The sequence below is a fragment of the Schistocerca cancellata genome, chromosome 9 (genome assembly GCF_023864275.1).
Source record: "Schistocerca cancellata isolate TAMUIC-IGC-003103 chromosome 9, iqSchCanc2.1, whole genome shotgun sequence".
Taxonomy (NCBI): domain Eukaryota; kingdom Metazoa; phylum Arthropoda; class Insecta; order Orthoptera; family Acrididae; genus Schistocerca; species Schistocerca cancellata.
The window spans coordinates 101363535-101374812 of record NC_064634.1 but is presented as its reverse complement, the minus strand read 5'-3'; the positions used below and the strand labels follow the sequence as shown (position 1 = coordinate 101374812).

Genomic DNA, 11278 nt, shown 5'->3' with positions numbered 1-11278 from the left:
AGCAGGGACAAATTGCCACCCATAGGCTCAAAAGTAAAGTTTAGGAAGTAATAAGCTGGGAAGGCTGTGTTGTTCGAACAAAATACGTAATGTGTACAAAGCGAGTTTTGCATCTTCAAACATTTTTAATAATGGTGTTTGCTAATGATACATCAAGTTCTGCTTCTTTATCATACAATGGATTCACTCAGTTTTGCTTTGCAACCAGAAGTGGAAAGACAGAGTTTTGCATCTGTCGACTGTTTTCGAGGTACATTTTAGGGCACAAAAAAGCTGTTTTGTTCGTGTTTTAAGAGCGTTATCAATAGATGGCAGCAACAAAATGGTGGCACCAACTCATTTTTGAGAAGAAGTGGATTTACAGCAGTTTGCATTTGGATGCCTCATGTGGAGTTTTGGCACAGTTGCAGTCCTAATGGAAAGTATTATATATGCTGGAATCTGGCTATAATTTTTTGCAGAAGTTAGTGTTAATAAGTGAAGGCAGTGGGGGTAAAAGAACTTGAAGTTAGTTTTGCATCAATTTCTTTAATTACAGAATGATAAACAATATACAAGAGACTGTCATCCTGTACTGTGTACTGACAATACCCTAATGCAATAATACTGAAAACGACAATAGGAAATAATTTTTACTCATAACAATTACTTTATACCAGTTGAGCCCAAACCCATAGATCCTCGCTCTGTGTCATCCAGCTCCTACAGAAAAGAAAAAGCTACATTTACTCCCAGTTTAATATAGTATGAACAGAGATTGTGTAATCCTGGTGGTAATTATCCAACTAAATAGGTCACCCAGCACCATTTGCAGGCTGTCCAGATGACATTCAAGAGGAAACAAACATCTGATTTTCAGTATTTCATATAACTACTGACCAAATGTAAAATGCTGCCAAATCTAGTCATTAAGAGTTATAATCTTATGTTAAAGGTTTAACATAATAAGACAAATTACAAACTGTGTACTACATCTTGAGGCAGTGCAATTCACATCGTGCAAATTACACAGATTATATCCATCAAGTATTTCAGAATGAGAGCATTTTCCAACAATCTTTACACAATTTCAATCATATACGAGTTTATTGCTTACTAAATTTTTATTGTTCATGCAGTAAAACTTCACCATTAGGCAGGAAGTTTTAATTATTTTTTCTTTACTACAAGCTTATTCATAATACATTTTGCAGACACTATTCACAGATATCACTGAATATACCTGCAAAATTATATAATTGTACAACACAGTTAGGGGGAAATGATGTCTTAAACCAAACATCCTACATGCTTAACACAATATATTTAACTCACCTGTAAAGCAATAAAACATTAGAGATAGTTTTATGCATGGGAGCATGGTTCTGGGGGAACTGGTATCAACAGTAAACCTGAAATGTTATCTCTTGTGTGTATAAAAGAAAATGTTGATTATGAATATTTTAGTAAAATGGCACCATTACAATAATTTAGAGTAGGAGATACTCAGTTGCTTTTTTGACTGGTTTTATCATTTACTTTCTGTGGCTTCTAAATCATAACCCAGGGGCATATTCGTCTGCTTGATACGTGTTACCTTCATATATATATATATATATCCTTTTTTCCCAGTTTCCTTGTGAAGGAGACACTATACTATAAGATTAAGCTGCAATAGTCTCAACTGTTGTATGTAACTTTCAGCAATGAGTTAGTTCACTCAATTTAGATGGTGATTAAACGAGTTTTCTTCCTTTATTAATATTGGGAACAGACATCTGCTGTGTATTTTGGTTCATGGATGTTTCAGCTGCTGAAAAATCGCTGGTTGTAAGGAATGAGTACAGTGGAATCTTTTATTGTTTCCACACATCTTTGCAGTGTCTGTGATTGGAAACATTATTTGTAAAAATTTAGCTGTTGTAGACAGACCAGCTGTTGTAGATACATACTTGTGACAAAAGTAAAATTAATACATGCACACATCTGGCAGTGGAAAAGGTGTGAACTGTCAGCACCAGTAAATTTATTTTATTTATTCAGATTCTGTTGGCAAATTGTGAACATGAAAACAAGTTATAAAAAAAAGTCCAACATTTAAATTAATTACTACTATTTTTTTTAAAAAATATTTTATTTCAGATAATAGACATTAATGTGAACCATACAATATCTTTTAAAATAGATGTGCACCCTCCCCACACACACACGTGTGCGCAAAATGACACAATTTCAGAGATTTGAGTGGTCTCATATGATTTTATGCATACAGACTGAAGTGGTGAGTGAAAATTTGTATCACGGCCAGGAATCGAATTCGGGTTTCCACCATCTAAGCCATCTGGGCAAAGCAGTTCACCAACTGTGCAGATTACTCTGGCACACCTGCCTCTTCAATCCAAATTCTCACTGCTGCCCCACTCTACTTTTAATTCCCCCTTTGTAAGAGGGAATTTAAAGTAGACTACGGCAGCAGTGAGAATTTGGATCAAGGAGGGTGGCATGCCATGGTAATTCATGCCGTCTGGACTAACAGTGTCAATGCTGTATTTCGGCTGGTGGAGTAGTGTCTGATGGAGGGGGTGGACAGAGAGGGACTGGGGGGTGGGTGGCTAACAGCTCGGAGGGAGACAATCGGTAAGCCTACTAAGAACATGAGAGGGAGGGTAGCAGGAATATGTGCTAGGCATGTATCACAGTAGCTGGTGGGGAGTGACTCACACTGAAGGTGATGTGAACTGGGATGGGGTGACAGGACTAAGGAAGGAGAAACTGTTGAGTGGTTGAGTGAAGGCTGCAGACACAGTGTGTTATCCGAGACTGAGGCCAGGATGATTATGGGAGTGGAAGATGTGTTGTAAGGATAACTCCCATCTGCATAGTTTAGAGAAGCTGGTGGTGGAGGGAAGGATGCAGGTGGCCCAGGTTGTGAAATAGCCATTGAAATTGAGCATGTTGTGCTCAGCTGCACGTTGTGCCCACTGGGTCATCAATTTTGTTTTTGGCGATAGGGTGGTAATGGCCGTTCATCTTGGTGGACAGCTGTTGGTTGTAATGCTGACATAAAGAGCTGTGCAGTGTTTTCAGCAGAATTGGTATATGACATGGCTGCTTTGACAGGGGTAGTATAAGCCTATGACGGGACTGAAGTAGGAGGTGCTCGGTGAGTGGATTGGGCACATCTTGAACCTTGGGTGGCAATGGGGCTGGTAGTAGGAGTTGCATAGGGATGGACTAGGATGTTTTGTATGTTGGGAGGGTGACGGTGCACAAATTGAATAGGAATGGGAAGGATCTTGGATAGGATGCCCCTTATAGGGCAGGATGAGAGATAATCAAAGCTCTGACGGAGCTCTCCTGCATTCCTACTTCCTCTCTCTTAGTCCCTCTTCCTGCCTCCCTCTCCTTCCATCCACCCCACCTGACACTATCCCCACCACAACCAGTCCACCTGCTGAAACACAGCTTTGGCACCATGTAGGTGCCTAGACATGTGTTTCTGTGTGTATTTTTACTTTAGTTCGACAAATAATAACAGCAAAAGCAAGCAAGTTTTCTTTCTTTTGTGTGTGCCTTTCAGCAACTCAACACTTTCACTTTCTGTGACTGGTCTTCTTCAATCCAAAGGTATTTAGTTCTACTAGATCTTTTCTCTAACAAAGAACTGCAACATACAAAATTTTAAACAGATTTGTGGGGTAGGTGGCAGTTAACGAGCCAAATATGAAACAGGGGGAGAACTTACGATACCCATAGAAAACAAACAAACAAGAAAAATTGACAAAGGAACTATAAAATCTAGGCAGTGTTATGACTTTTAGTTTTTGTGAGTGTACCTGTGATACTATACATTTTGCCTCCTGACAGTAAACACTAGGCAGCAACTCTATATCACAGTCCAACTTTTCCCAAATGGACCACACCTATGTAACTACACTCGTGTCACATAACCATTACAGGGTTTAACAAAATGACCACATTGATTTGAGCAATTTTTACAACTATCTGTGTAATATATTCCATGATGCTTTTTACACTGGCAGGACAACCATAATGCTTTCAGCAAACAAAAGTGTGCAGGAATATGTGTGCATTGATGACACATACTACATTGTATCAGAAAATATACTTGCAGGGACTCCACGACCTGTTTTATTAGATGCAGCTTGCTCTCCAACATATATTTGGTCCCACCACATGTAATGCTAATGTGTGCTTCTGTTTACCTCATTTTGCTTTTTCCTCATCTATCCACTAGTAATGTGGCTTACTCCCATTGACCTTTCTTAATTTACCTCACAGTTTGAATTTTTATAACAGGAAGTGTTCCAAATACAGAGAGAACTTAGATATCAGACTACACTACAGTTCAACTTGTTACCACAATATTTATTTTGTATTTACATTCATATTCGAAGCCTATGACAACTCACATCTAAACTATCACTTTGTCACCTTTCAACCTAACCTAGACCACGGGATATATTACTGATCAGCCTGTCATCACAACCTACATTCAAAAAAATAATATATAATTTATAAATTAACAAGAAAATTGTAAATAAACCTGAATTAAAGGAAAGAAAATTCTAAAAATCCTGGTACAAACCAAGGAAAGTTTGGAATTGGACAAAATAGTTAATATTTGTGCAAATAACTCAGATGGTAGAAACAGGAAGGTAATAAAGAACAGAGAGAAATTACTGGTGAAGCAACAACACACTGGCTGGATTACAGTGGCCTGCCACATTCACCTACCTGTACTTCCTCCAATTCTGGATATAGTATCTGCTCACAAATTAACTGTGCTATGCGATCACCTCGTTTCACAACAAATTCCTTGTCAGAATGGTTGAACAGTACCACACCAATATTACCACGATAATCTTCATCAATAACACCTGCTGTGGAAGCAATAATACAGAGCATAAATAGCATACATATTGTAAGAGATCACTTATCAACCTGGGAGGTAGGGAAACCTGAAATGCACGAGAATTTTCCATTGCTTCCATAACAAAACTCTCATAAGTATCAGAGAAAGTCATTTACCTCCGATATCAATGTGATAGTTTAGTGCAATGCCTGATCTCGGTGCAATTCTACCATAACATCCCTCAGGAAGCTGTACCTTAATGTCTATTTTCACTAGTTCCTTCCCGTGCGGTGGCACACAAAGATCGTAAGCGCTGCAATTAAAATAATAAAAATAAGTATAGGGCGCTTCTTTTGTGACAATCTTTATTTGTTTATAAAAGACTACTCAGCCAAATGGTGCTTAACTAATGTGCGGTGTAGGATTTTAATTGGTAGCAAGTAAGTGAGAGATGCACCTCCTGAGATCATAACCCGCAGATTTGGGTGAAAGTTTTATCGGCGAAAATGCGTTCTCTGTCAGTTTCACAAATTTCAATATTGCATTCCTCCGTCCTGCCATTTTATATACCAACAACTGTCGGCAGTTAACGATTAAAACAGTAGGTGTGTGTTCGGCTATAAATCCATTGAGAAAAGGGGGCTTATATTACGTGAATGTAACAGCAAGAATATTCATGCGTAACCAAGTTTTTAAAGCTTTCTTCCTATCGCATTTAATGCACACATCTCCTACTTCTTACGTCACAGCCCAGCATTTATTATTCTATTACGACAACGAACCCATACTGTTTGAGTGTTTGGATAGCATAACTTCACGATTTCGCTAGTGCTGCGCTGCCAGAAGCGGATAAAATAAACACGGAACAAGAAAAAAGAGAAACGCAACTCCCGTCTTAAAAGTGGGAAACACAGACCGACAGCTGCGCCTCAAGTGGTATGGAGATGGACTAAAATGGAAAAAACATTGCGGGTTGCATTCCCCCCCGCCACCGGTTTACTTACGTTGTAGGTTTTCATTTTTCTTTTAATTCTATTAACTTATTTTTCTGGGCGTGCTATGTAATTATTTTCAGTCTATTTTTGACGTTTGCGTCTAACAGACAAAAAAACATGATAGGAGCGGCGACTGTCAGGCACAAACGTCAAAAATTAAATTGACATGCTTATATTGTTATCTATCAACATGTAAAAGCTCCAGCATGTTTTATGGTTCATAAGAACTAGATGCAACACTTGAAACTGAGAGTAAGTCAAAACAAGCTTGTAGTGTAAATAATTGAAGCAAAAGAAAAATAACATTGCAGCAGCTAAACTGGACTGCAAATATTCCTGAATAATGCCATAATTTTTACGTCATACAAAATGCTGTATCAATGGAGAAAAAAATGCCTATTATTAAGAGAATAAGCAGCAGTTAAAGAGATTCAATTAAGAAATACTTATCACAGTATTAATTAATGAAGAATTCTAAAATTTGTTACAACTATGTTTCAGGACTATGAGTTCTGAGTAACTGCCTGGCAAACTTGCACTACTGACCATTAATTTCTTAAAGGTTGCTACATCTTACTACTGTAAATGCTTCAACACAAAAAAGAAAACATCAATATCAAGTACCAAAAGCAGGACCGGCCGGAGTGACCGTGCAGTTCTAGGCACTACAGTCTGGAACTGAGTGACCGCTACGGTCGCAGGTTCGAATCCTGCCTCGGGCATGGATGTGTGTGATGTCCTTAGGTTAGTTAGGTTTAATTAGTTCTAAGTTCTAGGCGACTGATGACCTCATATGTTAAGTTGCATAGTGCTCAGAGCCATTTGAACCATTTTGAACCAAAAGCAGGAAAGGTGGATAAAAACAGTGAAATGAAAACAAAACTTACTTTTTATTTCTCAAGCACACAAGAAAAATTTGCTTTTAACTGTTCATTAACACCAGTTTCACCTCTGGTAGTAGCACCTTTAAAATGAACAGTTGCCATAGCACCACTACTGCTTAGTAGGCCCAATTCACTATTAACATCAGTGTCACCTGATTCACTACCGATTTTGGCAATTTCACAAGCAACACATGTCACATGTTTTGGAAACACACCCCTGTTTAGCCTATGCCTACTTTTATTCATAAAATCTTCTTCGAAAAAATGATCTTCATAAACAAAATAAGAAGCACAGTTCACATCTGATGACAGTTTATAAACACTCTTCCACTTTAGAAGCAACTCTTGAGGTTGTTTTGGAAACCTGTAGAAATGCTTGTTTCAAATTTCCTCCATTGAACCCACATACTAGTCAGATGAACAGCCAGGGAACTTGCAAGAGTGTTTCAACGTCAATCTGTTGTGTTGAATATTCTGAAGAAACATAAAAGTCTTCATTAAATAAAACAGCTACAGACATATCAAAGTTATTTAAATAAACAAACGGAAACCACACTGCTTAATTCACTATAGAAGAGAATAAATTTCATTTATAGGCTACGAGATTACTTAATGAAAAATTAAATGTTTTACCTTACAATTAATTGTGGACATTTTTCAGTAGGGAATCTCTTCAATTCCATGGTGAACTTCATGAATTTAAATTAAAAAATTAGTTTATAATGAATATGAGTAGTATGTAAATATGAAACAAATACAAAGTCGACTGTAACCGAGGACCACAGACGTCAGTGCAGAGCAAGACGATAGAATATTTCAAAATAACCATCACTGAAGTTTAGACAGCTCTCATTGGTCAATGACAGCTTCGTTTGACCTCTAGCGCCTCTAGTGGTCTGGAATGGAACTACGTGGCTTGTTGCCTCTTTGCCCATAAAACTTTCACCCCCGTGATGAGAGCTGTCTAAACTCCAATGGTGGTTGTTTTGAAATATTCTATCGTCTTGCTCTGCACTGACGTCTGTGGTCTCATCGGATTAGGGAAGGAAATCGACCATGCCCTTTCAAAGGAACCAACCCGGCAATTGCCTGGAGCGATTTAGGGAAATCATGGAAAACCTAAATCAGGATGACCGGACGCGGGATTCAACCGTCGTCCTCCCGAATGCGAGTCCAGTGTGCTAACCACTGGGCCACCTCGCTCGGTCTGAGCGGTTCTAGGCGCTACAGTCTGGAACCACGCGAACGCTACGGTCGCAGGTTCGAATCCTGCCTGGGGCATGGATATGTGTGATGTCCTTAGGTTGGTTAGGTTTAAGTAGTTCTAAGTTCTAGGGGACTGATGACCTCAGAAGTTAAGTCCCATAGTGCTCAGAGACATTTGAACCATTTAGTCCATCTCAATACCACTTGAGGCGCCGCTGTCGGTCTGTGTTTCCCACATTTAAGACGGGAGTTGCGTTTCTCTTTTTTCTTGTTCTGTGGCTCTCATTGGTCAATGCCAGCTTCATTTGACCCCTAGTGCCTCTAGTGGTCTGGAATGGAACTACGTGGCTTGTTGCCTCTTCACCCATAAAGCTTTCACCCCCATGAAAATAAGGACTATTTGAAAGATATTCATTTGTCAGCAAGCAGTGTTAACATAATCTATACCATATTATCATAGAGTATATATATATATATATATATATATATATATATATATATATATATATATATATATATATATATATATATATATACAGATATGTGTACAGTGTATACTAAATTAATTGTTCAGCAATGTGATGAACTATTATTATTTTAATAAAGCATGTCAGAACCAAGTTACTTAATTTAATAATAAATTTAATTTTTATTGTGTATATACACATATATATATTTTCACATATTTGTGGTTTTATTGATCAGATTACAAATGAACAAATTTTGAGATGATCATCAGAATGCAATGTAAGATTGGTTGTGTGAAAAGCATGATAGTTTTTAGTTAACTCCAAACCACTGGAATGGTTGATGCTGTGCTTTGTTGAGGGTCATGCTGTAAGTCACCTTTCTGGCAAACCAACTTTCAATTTGAAGCAGCGTAATGACATTATTGTAATATTCAACGAATTTAAAAATTCAGAAGAAAAATTACAGTTTCATTTTCATTAGTCATGGTGTCGATCGACAAGCAAATTTTCTCTGCCACAGAATCATTTCTTGAATGGTCTAGTTGATGTCACTGACAATTTCGTTTTTCGTTGCTAGAATAACTTGCTTGCATAAGCATTCTGATTGGTATAATATTCGACGATATTTGATATATTTTGCTTATGAGTTCTTCGTGTTTTTCAATGACATCACAGAGTTCATTTATTGGCATGATTTAGTCAGAATTTTCGTCTATTTGATCGGTACCTTCTCCAATTCTTGGCAAATTCTTGTGCTGTTGCATCTCCCAAAATTTGTATTCTCATATTTATTGCACTTTTTTGTGGAAACATAATGAAACGTCTTAAGTTCTAAATTGTGGATTTTATATACTGTAATTCCTTGATATTCATGTATAGTGGCTATTTTACTGGTTGTCTGGGGAGAACAATATTTATTCATATGGAATTACGAACAGTGCGGTGAATTAAGACTTTTGCTATTCTTGGAAGACATATGTAAAAATGTAAGAAAAACCATTTATCATTCAATGTAAAAATATCTATTTTTATGTATATTATTCTTTGCTCTAAGTTAAAAATATTTGTAACTGTGAAACAACCGAATATTTTATGTAATTACTTACTCTGATCCTCAGGAATTCTGTTCTCCTTCCACACCACCCTCAGCACTCTGTATAGCCACTGGGTTCCTACTTCTCCTGCTGCTCGTATCATATCCACTGTTACTTCGTCCCAACCTGGTGCCTTGCCCCCTTTCATCCTCTTTATGGCTTCTTCCACTTCATTCCAAGTTAGATCATCAATTTCCCCACTATTATAATCGTCTGCTGCCTTAGGCTCTCCATCGCTGTTAGTTACCCGCTTGGCGGCATTCAACAGATCTTCAAAGTACTCCTTCCAAATCTTTTTGAGCTCATGCATTTCCTTCACAACTCTTCCATTATTATCCAAGATCCTCAGGCACTCGCTTCTGTCGTTCCTCTTATTTCTTACCATGGTGTAAAGTACTTTTTTGTTCCCTTCACTGTCCTCTTCTAACATTCTTGTCCATTTTTCCAACCACTTCTTCTTCTCCGCCCTTACTATGGTCTGTGCCGCTTTCTTGCTTTCCTTATATTTTACCCTAGCTTCCTCTGTTCGGGTCTGGAACCATTCTCTGAAGGCTTTGTTCTTTCGAAGTACTGCCTCTTTACATATGTTGTTCCACCATGGGTTTTCCCTACTTCTCCTCTTTGTGCTAGTTCTTCCGCACACAGTCTCAGCTGCCTCAACTAGAGCCCTCTTAAAATCTCCCCATTCTTCTTCCACTGTTCTCTGATCTTCCTTTGGCAGCTTCTTCCTGATCAGTGTCTGGTACTGGGTCCTCCGTTCATCCTCTTTCAGCATCCATGTCCTCAACCTTTTCTCCTGTATTTCTGTTGCCCTCCTATCTTTTTTCTCTCTCAGGGTGGCTACCAACAGCCGATGGTCACTGTCTAAGGCCTCAGATGGAATGACCTTAACATCTGTGAGGCTGGTCATCATCTGCCTATCCACTAGTATATAGTCTACTACTAAAGTTTGGGACCAGTCTCCACTGTACCAAGTTATTTTGTGACTACTTCTCTTCTTGTACCAGGAATTTGCGATCGCCAGCCCATTCCTCTTGCAGAATTCCAGCAACAATTTTCCTTCTCTATTTCGGTTCCCCCAGCCCTCTGGTCCCATTATCTCCTCGAATCCTTTCCTGTCTGTGCCAACATGTGCATTGAGGTCCCCTATTATAATCTGATTTCCTCCATTTAGCTGCTTTTGCATGTCATCTTCAAATTCCTCCTTCTCCTTTTTTGTACACCCCACCTGTGGGGCATATGCTTGGATGATTTCAATGCTTTTTCCTTTCATCCGTACTCTGGCTTTTATCATTCGATCATTGATACCTTCCACCTCCTCCTGCAGACTCTCTCTAACCACTATTGCCACTCCATTTCTTCCCCTCTCATTCCCTATCCAGTACAGTTTACATCCTTTACTTAGTGGTTTTTCACCAACTCCTCTCCACCTAGTCTCAGCAAGTCCCAAGATGTCCAATTTCCTCCTTTCCATCATTTCTACAATTTCTTCTAACTTCCCAGTTCGAGTCCTTACGTTTAGGGTGCCCAGTCGTAAACCATCTCGTAATCCTTTTCCAGTGCTTGGTCGGTTTCCTTTAGATCCGTTCCGTGATCCGAGGCATGTTCCCTTTTTTAAAAGCAGTTGATTTATCCACTACTGGCTTGCTAGGCCTATTGCAGGATTGGAAGAAAGGAATTATAGTCCCGATCTTCAAGAAAGGTGATGTGAGAACTACAGAGGAATCACCCTGCTATGCCACTGTGGAAAAATCTATGAAAAGATCCTGGAGAA

At 38.6% G+C, this 11278-nt stretch overlaps 1 protein-coding gene across 1 annotated transcript; it reads right to left on the bottom strand.

Annotated features, from left to right (window-relative positions):
* Window positions 1–508: 508 nt before the first annotated feature.
* On the bottom strand, window positions 509–5739 carry LOC126100995 (deoxyuridine 5'-triphosphate nucleotidohydrolase-like). The gene is made up of 4 exons (XM_049911662.1): window positions 5313–5739; window positions 5032–5168; window positions 4738–4883; window positions 509–702 (listed from the first exon to the last, which is right to left on the bottom strand). The coding sequence occupies exons 1-4, from the start codon at window positions 5414–5416 to the stop codon at window positions 646–648; spliced, it is 444 nt and encodes a 147-aa protein (XP_049767619.1). The 5' UTR covers window positions 5417–5739; the 3' UTR covers window positions 509–645.
* Window positions 5740–11278: the final 5539 nt, after the last annotated feature.